General features: G+C 40.5%; 2 protein-coding genes across 6 annotated transcripts in view; both read left to right on the forward strand.

Moving 5' to 3' along the window:
- The window catches only part of src (v-src avian sarcoma (Schmidt-Ruppin A-2) viral oncogene homolog), a 52,121-nt gene extending 41,387 nt beyond the window's left edge, over positions 1-10,734 (forward strand). For all 5 annotated transcript variants that reach the window (XM_012853280.3, XM_036141874.1, XM_036141872.1 and 2 more), the window contains 6 exons: positions 51-206; positions 2,198-2,377; positions 2,482-2,558; positions 2,669-2,822; positions 5,760-5,891; positions 9,012-10,734. In XM_012853280.3, the coding sequence (XP_012708734.1) occupies positions 51-206; positions 2,198-2,377; positions 2,482-2,558; positions 2,669-2,822; positions 5,760-5,891; positions 9,012-9,220 (908 nt within the window). In that variant the 3' untranslated portion in view covers positions 9,221-10,734. The remainder of the gene's footprint in view (positions 1-50; positions 207-2,197; positions 2,378-2,481; positions 2,559-2,668; positions 2,823-5,759; positions 5,892-9,011) is intronic.
- Positions 10,735-14,829: 4,095 nt separating this feature from the next.
- Positions 14,830-15,586, forward strand: part of mical1 (microtubule associated monooxygenase, calponin and LIM domain containing 1) — a 32,114-nt gene continuing 31,357 nt past the window's right edge. Inside the window, exon 1 of the mRNA XM_012853304.3 lies at positions 14,830-14,981. The gene's annotated coding sequence lies outside the window, so the exon portion shown is untranslated. The remainder of the gene's footprint in view (positions 14,982-15,586) is intronic.

Consider the following 15,586-nt stretch of genomic DNA (forward strand, 5'->3'; position numbering starts at 1 on the left):
CCCCCCCACCTGCTGAGGCGAAAACCCTGTGTCCTCCTCCTCCTCCTCAGAGCACGCAGACGGGCTGTGTCACATTCTGACGGACATCTGTCCCACGCTGAAGCCTCAGACTCAGGGCTTATCCAGGGATGCCTGGGAGATCCCAAGAGAGTCCCTACGCCTGGAGGTCAAGATGGGGCAGGGCTGCTTCGGAGAGGTCTGGATGGGTAAGTCACACTCATCCGTTTCCTCCACAAATGTTCTGCCGTAAACTCTGCAATAGCCTTTCAGTGCTGAAATGCTGGCTTGTTATCCCCTTAAAAGTTTTTTTTAAAGAGTTTTAAACCAATACATTTTGTGGGATGTTTTGCCCGATAGAATTTATTTAAAAATGTACACACATTGCAAAATGTGTATGCAAGCAGTTCGTTTGTAGGGATGTTTCTCTAACAAAACGTCCTCAAGGCGGGGAACAAAGTGATAAACGGCCAGGATAAAACTTCCAGAATCTGGAGAAATTTTACATTTTTCTGAAAGTCAGGAAAAATAAAAAAATCACAAGTACAAGATGGCAAAGCGACAAAATAAAAGACCTTCTCTTAAAATTGGTTACTTACCAAGTTGTTTTTACATGTAGCAGCAACACAGGTTCATGCCTTTTCCTCCATAAATGATTCAATAGTCAGACTTAACATAATTAAACAAATGATCAGTTACAAAGACTGGGTTCTAAAATAAGTTGAAATGTTTAAAGAAAATCTTTAAAAGCCCTTCATGAATAATAATAATAATAATAATTATTATTATTATTATTATTATTATTAATAATTAATAATAATAATAATTATTATTATTATTATTATTATTATTATTATTATTATTATTATTATTATTATTATTATTATTATTATTATTATTATTGGTTTGAAGTCAGACAGGCTTGGATCAAGAACTCTGACTGCTTGTAAGAAATAATAGATTATTAGATTTTTACAGACTGCAGCAGCTGTCCACAATTAATGGTATGTTACAAGCAATTACAAATACTTTTATGTTTATTTCATCATAACCACATTAGCATAAATAAACCATTCATTTGAGTACATTTAGTCCAAACCACGTCAAGAAATAATTGCTTTTTAAAAAACAACTGGTGGCCAGTTAATGGCTCCCTGAGCAGTTCCTATAAAACGGATGTTAAAATATCGGATTTCTAATTGACTGGTTTCTTTTTTTCCATGGTATGACAAGATAACATGCAATTAAGTGAAGATAGAAGTGTGTGGATCGCTCCAAGGAAACAGCAACTCGCCTAAACATGCAATCAGAGCAATAATTAGAAGCTAAACTCAGTCAAATAGTGACAAACATGACTGGGCGAGGATCTGTTTATCCTAACAGGAGGACAGGAAGAGAGGGAAAACAAAATCTCCAGAGCTCAGTGTTGGAAAGCTGCATCAAAAAGTGACATCTTAGAGTCACCAAAGAAAGTAAATGCTTTCTACATGCTAAATGGTTCTTTGGGAGATTAACATATGTACATATACACATATATGTGTGGAGTTTACTAAATACTCCTTGAATTTAAACTGGAAGTGGATGCTTTAGTTAATTCGCTTTATTAATCCACAGAGTTCCTTTAAAGACTGAAAACCTGCCTGTTTTAGAGTTGCTTTCGACCCATAATATGTGTTTATGATTAGTATTTTTATGTTTTCACGATGTAAAGCCATTTGAACCGCCTCGCAGCTGAAATATGTGATACAAATAAACCAGACTTGACTTAACCTAGCAGACAGATAAAAATAAAGTTAGAAAAATAAAAACCTGCCACAAATTTACATAAAGGCTTAAATGTCAGTGATTCAGCAAATTTGGATAACTGAGCTTAATGCAGTCAGTCCGCTTTGTGTATATGTCGGATTTCATTTCTGAGACAATGTAAAACTAAACAGAAATTGTGTGATAAATGAGGAAAGTCTTGAAAATGATGGAGATCTATAACTAGAAAATGTGTCTTAACTTGAGTTTGCAGTTTTTATACAGAATAAAAGCCATTTTAAATAATTCTGTACTTATTGTGGAAGCTTATAAGAGCAAATTTCTTCTCGTAATCGCTTTGACTCCATGATGGAAGGTCTCGCTCGTGACTGAGAGTATGAAGGAAATCCTCTGAGTTGTTACTGTCACCGATGCCGGATCTGCTTTGTTCGACCAGGAACGTGGAACGGTACGACGCGGGTGGCGATCAAGACGCTGAAGCCCGGCACCATGTCCCCCGAGGCTTTCCTGCAGGAAGCTCAGGTCATGAAGAAACTGAGACACGAGAAGCTTGTGCAGCTGTACGCCGTGGTGTCTGAGGAGCCCATCTACATCGTAACGGAGTTCATGGGCCAAGGTTTGGGACAAAGTCCTCTCACGCCGAAATTCATTAGTCGGCAGCATTCAACAAACTCGGCCGGCTTCACGTTGACCTAATGAAGCGTGTGTCTCTGCTAACAGGCAGCTTACTGGAGTGTCTGAAAGGAGAGTTTGGTGCAGTGCTCCGCCTTCCACAGCTGGTGGACTTTGCCTCACAGGTCAGCACAAATATATATATATTTTTGCCACTATCTTGAGATTTTATGCCTGTTTTTGCCTTTTTGGTTTTTGTGTAAAATAAATGCTAAATGTTTCCGCCTTTCGTTAGATCGCTTCAGGGATGGCCTATGTGGAGAGGATGAACTATGTGCATAGAGACCTGCGAGCTGCTAACATCCTGGTGGGGGATAATCTGGTGTGCAAAGTAGCTGATTTTGGTCTGGCTCGCCTCATTGAGGATAACGAATACACGGCCAGGCAAGGTGAGTAGTGACAGTCCGCTGAACCCAATGACTGGCGGCCATCATGCTTTTGTGATCACTGGGGATGAGTCTTTCACGTTGCTGTGGAAGAATTTTGGTCCAGCCTTCTTTGCAGAATTGTTTAATTCAGCAACACTGCAGGGTTTTCTGTTATGAACAGCTTGTTTCAGGTCATTCTACAGCATCTTGATCAGATTTAAGTCCAGGCTGTGGCTCGGCCGCTCCACCACTGGGGTTTTGTTTTCTATGAGCGGTTTAAAGCTGGACCTGCTGCTATGTTTGGGTCGTTCACTGAAGGTAATTTTTCTAGCAGAGTGCAGAATTTTGCTGATGTCCTTTTTCTCAAATGCTCCTTTAGTTTTACAATTGGTATGAAACCTCCAAAAAGGTTCAACTTCAGTCTCATCAGTCCACCAAATATTTTTTGTTCTTTTTGCTCAGCAGTGGTTTTGGCCTTGGCTCTCTCTCATGGGTGAACATTGACCGTAACTGAGTTAAGACAGGCCTGCGGTGCTTTAGGCGATGTTCTTGGGTCTTGCGTGGGCTCATGGATGAGGCGTTGATGCTCTATGCGGTGATTTTGGCTGGCTGGCCACTCACGTGAAGGTTCACCACTGTTCCAAGGTTTCTCCATTTGTAGATGCTCTCACTGTGGTCGATTGGGACCTGAACGCCTCAGAAATGGGCTTAATACCCTCTCCAGACGCACAGATCTTAGTTTCTCATACGTTTGCACCATGTGTAGCTTTTTGAGAGCTTTTAGCCTGCTTCAAGATGTTAGATGGGTTCCATTTATGTGGTTTAAGTGATTTCTTGAATCTGCAGGTCTGGGAGTTGACCTAGTGGGGTTAGCTTGTGAAATTGAGCTTAGCTTTCCACAAAATCTGTTGATCGTGGTGAAAGTGTGATTTGACAGGGGGGGTTGATTACTTTTTCACATAATTTCTGAGTGGTTTGAAAAGCACTTTTCTCCAAAAAAAAAAAAAAGTCATCATTGTCATTTGTGAACTGTTTATTGTATTTACTCTGATTATCTCTGTCTGATATTAAATGTGTGTGATGATCCAACATTTATAAATGTGACAAGACAACAACAAAAAGAAGAAATCTGTAAGGGGGTAAATACCTTTTCACAGCTCTGTAGGTTTGAAGATTACAATCACGTTGAAATCTGAATATTAAAACCATAAAACGTGTAGGCACAGCCTCTGCAGTGATTCATACACCTAAGAGGCGAAGCAGGCGATTTATCTCGGCCGTCTACGTGCCAGGCAGAACTGGTTACTGAAAGGAGATGATAGGTGGCAGACATAAACGCCTGATGCAAGGCTTCCATTAAATAACGGCTGGCCTCACCCAGAGTGACAGAATGAGAAACCTATTTTGGGTTAGAAACCGTCTGTTGACCCGAACCGTATGATTTTAAGTTTGATCGGCCATTTAGTTTTTTCCATGAATGCAACATACGCAACACTATAATACACTCAATCACATGTACGCGGTACACTCAGACTGCTCTTTTAGGAATGTCAACAATGCGAAAAATTATTAAAACATGTTTAAAATGTCTACATATTGTTTTAAAATATTAGTTAAAGCCTTCTTTACAGCTATTGCGAGTGTGACGTCAACTTGGGTGCTAATTGAAATAATCAGTGACTACCTATGACAGAAAGGCTTCAAGAATAAACATTCAATGCTATTTTTATAGCATTTTTACTGCTTCCCAGTCCTGAGATAAGCATCAGAAAGTAGAAGGAAAACATTTTTCTTTCACATATCTCATGATCTTTATTACCTTTAGTTTATGATTAACACCTGAGTAGCCTCCATTTTAAAATCGTGCCGTTAAAATTAGTGTTGCACCGATGCCATTTTTTGGCACCGATACCCGATACCTGGCTGTGCAGTATTGGCCGATACCAATACCATCTGTTTGAAATTGATGTGTGTGTGTGTATATATGAAGAACTGCATACTACTTAGGGTAGTAGTAACTTTTTATTGCCTACCTGGAATGGGTGACAATAGTTGAATAAACTTTTGGCTCTCAAAGGCCAAAACAGTAAGACAGTAAAATTACATTAATAATTGAATAATCTCTTTTAAACCCTGAGTTTTGGCTCTCAAATGCCAAAATAGTGCAACTTTCATGAACTTATATAACATGTATAATAGTAGTCGGGAGAGAGAAGGCTGCATTCAAGTGACATACAAACATTAAAATGGTATCGGTGCCTATTTGTTGGTACTCGCCGATACTGGTATCGGTATCGGTGCAACACTAGTTAAAATACATTTATAATGTGCCTGTCGCATGACCCGACTCTGTTTGAATTAATCAGAAAGATGTTTTAGATCCCTTTAAGCGAAGCGACGAAGCCATAGATATAGTCAGCATTCGCTCGGTCAGAACGAAACTGTAGTCGATGTCATTTTCTGATTGCTTCCTGCAGTTACGCTGAAAGCTGCGGACTGTGGGAGGTGATGCAAGTGGTTTCCCTTTAAAACATGCACGCTCACTTCAGCAAGTGCTTTTGCGTCACACAGAAACATCCTGAGCCTCAGAAGTGACAAAATGTCAAAGAGGAACAAGAAGGAAACCATCTTCACTGAAAACTTTCTTTACTTAAAACTAACCACTCACTTTGCTTTTGTCCCATGTTATTTACTAATGCAATGCTTTGCTGGGAAAGTATTCCTTAAAAATCAGGGACAACTGTTCTGACCTGTCAAAAAGACGTTTTAGATATCTGTAGCAAACATGGAGACGTTTCTGTTATTGCGAGTCTTCAACCCCTTACCATCCTCATTTCAATAGTAAGACTGTTCATCTCTAAAAATATTGATTCCAGGTAATTGTAGATAAGATTTGCTAAAGCAGCTTCATATCAGTGTTTGGTTTTCTGACATGCTGATCAACCTGTTCGCCTGCAGGCGCCAAGTTTCCCATCAAGTGGACGGCTCCGGAGGCGGCGCTCTACGGCCGATTCACCATCAAATCTGACGTCTGGTCCTTCGGGGTCCTGCTGACGGAGCTGGCCACCAAAGGCCGTGTGCCCTATCCAGGCAAGGCTCTTTTTTTTCTTCATCCCGTTTAAATCCTTCTCTATTCTTCCCTGGGAGTGTTCTGCTGATGTGTGGCATGCAGTAACCGTACGACGAAGCGCAGCATCGTTCATGTCTTTGTAGAAATGCTCTGTTCTTTGCCAGATTCTAAAATGTAACGCCGTCGTATCTGTACCAAACAAAATGGAGGCCAAATTGGAAAAGCTGCAAAAGTAAATGCACCCTATCATTCTCTAGCTTGTAGAGCTTCCATTAGCAGAAGTTTCTGTCACTAATTGAGTTGATTGGGCTTGCTCTCCGAGCTCTGTTAGGGTCCCGCTACGTCATGTCAACCAGGTTGAGGGTTGGACTTGGACTGGGCCATTGCAACGCCTTCATTATTTTCTTCTTCGGCCGTCCTGCTGTGGATTTGCTGCTGTAATTTGGATCGTTAGCCTATTTATATGCCAGTTTGGTCCAGGCTGCTGCAGGCGGTCAGGTATCCTCACGCTTGGCTCCAGCATACTTTGGTACACGGAGGAGTTCATCGTCAACTCAGTGGCTACAAGGTGCTCAGGTCGGGTCGCTCCATAACGAGCAGAGATCGTCTCACCTCTACCACCTTGGTTGACTTTTTTTTTTTTTTTGTAGTTCTTTGTGCTGATATGCCAGGCTTGGGTTTTGGCCAACATGACAATGCAGTTGTGGTTTGTTCATATCTCTGCAAACATAAGCCGTGCTGGTATATTTGTTTTAGAGATAAGAGGCTATTTCCTGGCACATTTCTTAACAAGGTTATGTGCAGCATTTTTTGTAAATGCTTGGTCGTGAACTTCAACTTGTTTATGCTATATGAGGATATTGAGATAGAGCTCTCTCTTTGCAGTTTCTCTGAGCATTGTGCAATCTGGCCATGAGGTAAATTTGTTGGGATATGGCTCTAACATAATTTCTAAGATTGATGGCCAGCAACTATGGCTTCTCTCTGATCTTTTGCAGATTTATTTCCTTCTTAGCATTGTGCTAAAACTGCATGCTTCAAAAGAGCAAACTACCAGAACATTTGTTTTATAGAGGCTCTTTCACTGATGGCCATGTATTCAGATCATCTACTTTTTTCTTTTTGCACACAGCTTTTCCACTTTGGCTTTAGCTTTGTTTTATACATATTGCCAGTTTTAAATCTGTTGTTCATTTTATTTGTACATGTGACATTAAAAATGTCTCACCTTGTAAAGTGCAGGGGTCTCATTTATAAAGCAGTGCGTAGGATCAATACTAAACTTTGCATACGTCTAAAACCTGAAAATGCTGTTATTATAAATTATAAAATCATGCACACACACACACCAGCAAGTCATTTCCCTTTATAGATCACATCGGCATAGCAGCTTCCGCCTCATGTTCTGCCCTCTTTACGCCCAGATTCAACCATGAATGGTCAATGCAAACGATCTCAAAGCATCTCATTAACGGCTAAATGTGCAAAATGAGCCAGCTGAGCATCGTTATTTCACTGTCAACAATGGCGACCACGGAGAAAAGAGCGAAGAAACAGTGGGGGGGGGGGGATGTCCCATAAAGGCCTTTTTTTTAAACGTGATCATCAGAGGCAAAAGCACATAAGTTGTCCACATTGAAAATAATTGTTAAAAAGGGAATAAGGGAATCTTATTACTATCTTAAACGTTGCATGATGTCCTCACAGAGTCGTGCTCCGTGTTGAAATCCCTCTTATCTTGGTGGAGGCTGTGCGTCAGGATCCTCATTCTGTGTAGGAGGCCAGGAAGGATGAGGGTTCTAGGGCAGAGGTCGCCAACCTTTCTGAAACAGAGAGCTACTTCACTGGTGTTGTGTCATAGGAAGGGCTACCAGTACTGACCTTTGAACTAGAAGAGTGAGAATTTGCCTTAACTTAAAGTAAAATAACCAAATGTTTCATGCTTTGCTATATATTGTCATTTCTAAATCTACATAAATGCAAGTGTGAATAAACAGGAAGAGTAGCAGAATAAAATAAAGTTTTAGATGCAGCTCACTGGTGGATTGGGCTTTTCCTAGAGCAGGCTCCTGTGGTCCTCGGGGGCTGCTTGGTGCCCGCAGGCTCCATGTTGGTGACCCCTGCTGTAGGGAGTCTAAATCAGCGAATTAACCAATCACGGGCCAGGAAAACTTTGATCCCTGAAAACACACTCCCTCCTAATCCTCCGCCTTCGCAATGGCTTCCTGCGGTGCTGCAACCACCGTGCAGCATTACGCACCAGTGTCACCACAATATTTAAATGTTTACAGCAAGCAGTGACACCTTGTTACAACGTCTGTGCTAATCTGTGGTGCACATCACCCTGGTGAACATCAGGGAGAGGAATGTGATGGCAGAAAGCCCTTCTGAAATGCTGAGCGCACTTTGATTGAAGTGTAGTTGTGTGGCTCACCAGCCAAGCATGAATTACACCACGGTTTTGAATACTTATGATAAAGTTGATCTGGGATTAAAGTTTGTTATGGAGTTAAATTGACAGGTAATGGGGACCGCCCATTCTGATGTCAAGTCTGTTTTTTCATAGATCACTGCATTTGCGTGAAAGGTGACTTAGACGAGATGTAATCCCCGTTTTTTGTATACGCAAGCTTTATAAATGAGACCCCAGAACATTTTATTACTTCCTGATAGTGTTGCACCGATACCGATACCAGTATCGGCCGGATACCGCACTAAAATGGTGGTATCGGTATCGGCGAGTACCAACAAATAGGGCACCGATACCATTTTGATGTTTGTATGTCACGTGAACGCAGCCTTCTCTCTCCCGGCACTCACTAGTTCTACTGGATTCACCTTGTATCAGTCTTTTTCCTGCTTTACAAAGGTAGCAGTTTGACAAAGCAATTATTTTACATCCAAGTAGTAGGCAGTTCTTCATATATACACACACATCAGTTTCAAACAGATGGTATCGGTATCGGCCAATACTGCACAACCAGGTATCGGGTATCGGGGCCAAAAAATGGCATCGGTGCAACACTACTTCCTGATATGTAAATGTCTGGCAGAGAAACAGTTGTACTTTATTTTTCCACTGTGCACAATAATCTAACTGTAAAAGTGCGATTTATTGTTTTTTTTTTTTTGCTTCCCAGGTATGGTGAACAGGGAGGTTTTGGATCAGGTGGAGCGTGGTTACAGGATGCCGTGTCCAGCAGAATGCCCGGCTTCTCTCCACGAGCTGATGCTAAACTGCTGGAGGAAGGAGCCTGAGGAGAGGCCCACCTTTGAATACCTGCAGGGCTTCCTGGAGGATTACTTCACCTCCACAGAGCCTCAGTACCAGCCTGGGGATAACCTGTAACTAGGCTATGCAAATCGGACCAGATGCATTGATTTAAATGCTTGGACAGGGATGTGTGGGAATATGGGGCAGAGATCAGCATAAATCTGGGTACAATCACTGACTTTTCCCCTTTTTTTCTCAAAGTCATTGTCGTTCTTCATACATCTTTATTCCGTGGATATAAAAACAGTGTGAGATAGATGTATAATTGCTTTGTTTGATTTGTATGGAACATAATCAATGAGTTAAATTTGAGAACTATGGTCCTGCTGATAAGTTCTTCAGTCAAAGGTACATTTTTAGCATTTTTAGGCCCAAGCAGCAAAGCACTGCGACGGTCTAATGTAATTTGATTGTTTCTTCTTCTCCCCGACAAATGGATTGGCTTTTTGAAAGGGCTAAACATGCACAAAAACTCACCAAATTTTGCGCATGCACCAGTCATGCAGGACATGTAAGTATTTTAACGGTTTCACAAAAGTTGCAATAGAAACAGCTCCATAACGCCTCCTTGAAATAGTCAAAACACCCTTCTCATCTACCTTTATCGTAGAAGTAGGGAACTGGTAAACTAGCAGATCTTCCCAAGACCTTCACGCAACTCTTCTGCTCTACAACAAACAGGAAGTCGGCCATCTTTGATTGAATATGTAAAACTGACCCGCTTTTAACTGTTTCTAGTCTCTTCCTTTGATCAAACTCCTTCCAGACGTTTTCTCCGTCAGCGTGAAATTTGGTGAGTTTACTCACAGGGCATGAGGGATCTACAGTTAATAAATTCCTGACTTTTCATGCATGTCTAAGGAACGGGGCCAGACTAAAGTTTGACTTCTCGCCATGAAAGTCAAAATTGTTACAGCGCCTACAAAGAAAGTCACAGAGACCCAAAACCTCCTGTAATTTATCCACATCAACAAAAAGTAGTCAACTGCTAACATCACCTAAGCCCCGCCCCCTAAGACCAAGAAGTCTAATGTTTTACTTTAGAAGGTCCATATTTGACCCACCAGACCTAATCAACATGAAACGGTGCCCAGTGACAGAGGACAGTTTGGTGTTTCTTGGACTGCAGACAGAGACTTTATGCCAGAGAGAATGGCTGCGTCATGCCATGGCCACACGTTTGTCTCCAATTTCCTGCTAGATCAGCTGATCTGCACCAAACTGAACATGATGGATATTAATCTAACTTCTAAAATATATTTCTGCCACGATTTTGTGGGCGTGGCAACAAAAAAAACCTGCATAGTCCCCCCTAGAAGCAATAAAACTTACATCATCAAGCCATGCTTTAGAGGAGGATTATGTAATTTGGTAGACATGTGAAGCGTCTCAAGACCTACAAAATAGTCGCCTGGAGGGTATCGGCCATTTTGGATCCTTTTGTGTCTTTCACACACATTGTATCTGGGCAAACTCCTCCAACAGCTTTCGACTTACAGGCTTGTAAATGACTTGGTGTAGTCGTAACTAGTGTTGCACCGATACTGATACCAGTATCGGCCGGGGCCCCGATACCGCACTAAAATGGTGGTATCGGTATCGGCGAGTACCAACAAATAGGGCACGATACCATTTTGATGTTTGTATGTCACTTGAACGCAGCCTTCTCTCTCCCGGCACTCACTAGTTCTACTGGATTCACCTTGTATCAGTCTTTTTCATGCTTTACAAAGGTACCAGTTTGACAAAGCCATGATGGCAATTATTTTACATCCAAGTAGTATGCTGTTCTTCATATATACACACACATCAATTTCAAACAGATGGTATCGTATGGAATCGATATCGGCCAAAACTGCACAGCCAGGTATCGGGTATCGTATAGGGGCCAAAAAATAGCATTGGCGCAACACTAGTCATAAGGCATGGAGATGAGACGTTATCAACAGCTTTTTGCTGCATCAAACTTCTATACTAAACCCTCTGTGCGTAATCACAGACCAGCACTCAACACATTCACAGGGACATTCGCTGATGTCACTCTAGCTCCACCCACTCAGAACAGCCACTAACGTGTTTCGTTGGTGGGGTCCTATACGTTTCAAGCTGAGTCTGATGACACAGAACAAGAGAAGTTGAATCTTTCTCTGAGCAGTGGCTGTTGGCTGAGGTTGTGTGGAAAGTTTCGATATCTCGCATCTTGCATACGGTCGGCTCTAAATCACACATGCATGATGCGATTTGCCCTAAACTGGATGTGAATGATCTTTTTCAGCCTATAAACAGGTCAGTTGTTTGGAGGTTGAATTGGATTGCATTGGATTTTGAGACCACTGCTGACGCATTATCAGATCCACACCAAATGTTGAGTGCTTCCTTACGGACGACGGTTCAACACATTGAAACAAAGGTATCACTTTACCGTGCCCACTGAGAACAAAGTCACAGGGTTCTGTCCAAACATTGCAGGAAGGCCTCATTAATCCTTTGCTACCAAACAGGAAGTGACTCCAACTGCCATCAGGAAGCTCTGACTTCAGCCATATTTTGACAACAGGGCTCTCTAGGGGTGAACAACACTGGAGCGGCCCTATTTGCAGCTTTTATTTGTTTTGGAACCAATTTAAAATTTTAAAATACCTGCCCTGTCTTCCTTTTCTTGACTTTCATTGAGCCAACAATTATCTCGGACATTGTGGATCTGGTTATTTGGAACTTGTTATGCCCTGATCAACTGGAAATGTGTCATGACTGCTGCGAGGTGCATTCTGTTTCTGTTTTTATTTTATTTAGTCAAATATGTACTGGTCAAAAAACCTCAACTCAGGATAGGGAAAACAAAAGATAATAATAATAATAATAATCTGCTGCAATGGTTTTTGTGCCAATGAAAGTTTATTTTGTACTCTTGTACGCTCTATTTTTGGTACTTTTCTTATAAGAAAAAAGAACTAGATAGTTGCTCTGAAAGGGTGATGCTCCCTCTGTGTACAGGTTTGTTTCCAGACAAAAATCAGACAGAAGTCTCCAGTTTTCTTAAAATCCAAGAGATTTTTCATCTTTAATCAGCACTGCTATGTTTTTTTTTTTCTTTGTGCCAGCTTGGGTACAATCTTACACTGGAGGTCTTTTTTTTTCTCGGTGAAGAGGACAAATGGGCAGCAGGAGTGTGTTCATTGTGGTAATGCCTCTCGGTGGCCTGCAGGAGGCAGACCACAGTGCAATCCTGTCTACTCACACTGTAAGCATGTACAGAATATAAAAATTGGCATTTTAAAACTTAATTGTAAATATCTTTGATGATAATAATAATTTGTATATATATCAACTTCTCTTATTTATTCATTTTAAATTAACCCATTTTTTTCCCTTTTAGCACATACGTGCAATATTCTTCTTGTTTGTGGTACTTTTACGGGATGAATAACATGAGATGGATATAAATAAATTTCATTACAAGTGTTTGGGAGCATTTTTCTGTGAAAATGGCCTGAATGTTTTGAAAATGATTGAGGTGGAGAGAGATTGTGACCAATTTAACATTGATACCACTGATTTTTGGAAAAACAGGTATCAAAATGTCCAATGTTTTGATTTTAGTGAGCGCAGTTGACTGTCCGTTGTGTCCTGTCGCCTTTTGGCATGCTCGCTTAGATTAAATACTTTTAACATCGCTCCCAATTTCTACCCCCACTTAATGTTTGTTTGCAAAGCAAAAAAAAAAAAAAAATGCATGTTGGAAGTTCATAAAGTTTGTATGCATAATTTTTTTTAATTTATGTTGAGTTTTTTTTAGGTCTCCTTCCTGCCTATACAGATATTTTTTAAATCTGTAACTTTCCTACATATACTGTACTCTTTTTATACCATATTCTGCTGGTATTTTCACACAAATGACCCTTTGTTAAACTCTAAGAAATACTGTTTAAATTTGAAAAGTTTGAATAAAATTTGTACATTGGCAGAAATATTTCTTCCTTTCCCTTCATTTGTGCATATTTACTTTACCTGAGCAGAGTTCAGCAAACACCGTACACTTAAGCTTGTGATGGGAGGACAGAAAAGCGGTGTTTCCCAAACAACCAGCTGGCTTGTAGTTAGTCTTATTGTTGCTAAGGGGAGGTGGTGGCGCAATGGGTGTATTTTAACTTTGCTGGGATTGACATTTATTCACAGTTTTTTTTTTATTCAGTCTTTAGCTGACGAGACCTGTTTGACAATAAGGCAACGATTTGTCTTCTTCCAGTTCTTATTTTACAAAGCCTTAGATCACCAGCAGAACTGAATGCACACACGTGCATTAAGCTGGACCGTATTAGCAACAGGTTGAACTAAACCTGTATTGTTAGAACAGAGAAGCTGAACAAACATTCTCAGTGTAACATGCGAGCTCATCCATAAATGACTTTAAAACAAGGTTTAAGCGAGCAACCTCTGCTACATACCAGTCCGGCCTGCTTGGTCTGAACAAAGGAACTGTGGTGAGCATGAACGCATGTACTGACATACATCAACATTTCAACCTTATTAAATGAAACCAAAACAAACTCAACGCTCATTGTTTGCTTTGACCTCTAAATATGGCAACACGGCGGCTGTAACCTATAACCTGCACAAACAAACCAATGACGGCCGGTGGATGTGCGAAGGAAAAAAAATGGGACTTTGATAAGACCAACCTTTAGGATCTTCAGTGACTAAAATAATCAAAGGCAGATATAATAAATCTGAGATTAGCAGTATGCTCAAAGAGCAGAGTGAACGATCAAACATAAGGGGAGTTGCAATTGAATCTAGACGAAGCATTCAGCGGGCTTTCTTTAATTACTTTTAACCAAACGGTATTATAAACTGAATTTGACCCATTTTATCATAACTTAGATCTAAATGGAAGATGAACTAGAGTCTATTCAAACAGCCAAAATCATTCAGGATTCAGAATACAGATTTAGATATATACAAAAAATCCAGGTACTAAAACATATCCAATCTATAATATTTTCTAAAAACTAATATATATGTTTATGAGCTGGATCAGAAACGTAGCATGCATTTTACTATTTGTGAAAAATATGGATATATGTATATGTTTAATCTTCAAAGTTTAATCGACTTTCAATTTTAAAAAAGTAGAAAAAAAAGATTTGCTGCCCCACCCAGAGTGGCAGAGCAACCATATAGGTGGATGTGATTACGTAATATAAAGATTTTGTAAAAGACTTTACTTTGTTCATTTGGGAATGAAAAAGGATTGAAACAATTTAACTGTTTAATGAGGAACACTTACCTATTAAAAGTGTTAATAGGTATGCAGTAGGAAGCCACTCCTCAATGATCTCATGTGTAAAAAAAAAAAACACATTTATAAATTCAGGAAAATAGAGTCCTTTTAAGAAAACAATCTGCCATATTTTTATTGCCCTTTAAGCGTCACTGGTTTATTTTCCTGAATTTATAAATATGTTTTCTTATACATGAAGTCACTGAGGACCGGCTTCCTACTGCCTAGAACAAGGAAATAAATGCAGTTTAGAGGCCGCGGCACTAAAAAGCGGAAAAGACAAGACCCCCAAAAGAAAACATGTATAAAAGTGTTACCCAGCAGTCCACCTCCTGCCGCTGCCGCTCGCTCGTGACGTGTGTTCGAGCTCGCGGTGCCAGAATGTCCCGGAAGTTGCTGCTGGTTATTTCTCTCGTGCAGCAGCCAGGGGCGCGAGGTGAGGAGGAGAGGTGCGCTCTGTGCTGTTTACCTGCGCATACGGGGAGGAGGTGGGAGAGAGACAAAGCAAACAGGGAAACCGGGATACAGCGTCCCAGAAACCCGCTTCAAACCCAGGTAACGTGTTAGCTCCAAACGTTAAAAAAAAGGATTAAAGTTTGGAGCGCGTGTTTTAAATGGTGTATGTCGGTTTGGCTTATTTAACCGTGTCAGTTTGCTACTTTGAAGATTCTCTCGAGCGCGTTTTGTTTGTATACAGTCGCTTGTTGTGTTCACTTTGTAATTGTTGAGTTTTTTTTTTTAACTCGTTTTATTAATTACAGTTTTCTACAGGCAAAGAGTTGAACTGATCTGGGTGTAAATCTGGCAACTCTCACTTCGTTACATGCTGAGACTAGAACCTGCTCTGGTATCTCAGCTCTCCATTCCCTGCCACACTTTCTTCTTTTTTCTTTTTTTAAAATTGTTCATTATTATTCATCAGCTTCCTATCATTGTGAGCAACATTTGAAACGTTGACTTTAAACGTTTCAGGACGAACACAACTTGCCCGCTTATTGGAGCTTGATGACTTGAGAAAATTGTATCTCTGTTCTTTTTTTCCCCTCCCGTATCTGCCTTTTATTTTATTTTATTTTTTTCCTGTTACTATCTGTTCCTCTTTGCGTTTCTGGCAGGAGGAGGGTTTCAACAGCGCTCATGCAATAAGGTGGGTGAAGCCA

Source organism: Fundulus heteroclitus, chromosome 1 (genome assembly GCF_011125445.2).
Source record: "Fundulus heteroclitus isolate FHET01 chromosome 1, MU-UCD_Fhet_4.1, whole genome shotgun sequence".
Taxonomy (NCBI): domain Eukaryota; kingdom Metazoa; phylum Chordata; class Actinopteri; order Cyprinodontiformes; family Fundulidae; genus Fundulus; species Fundulus heteroclitus.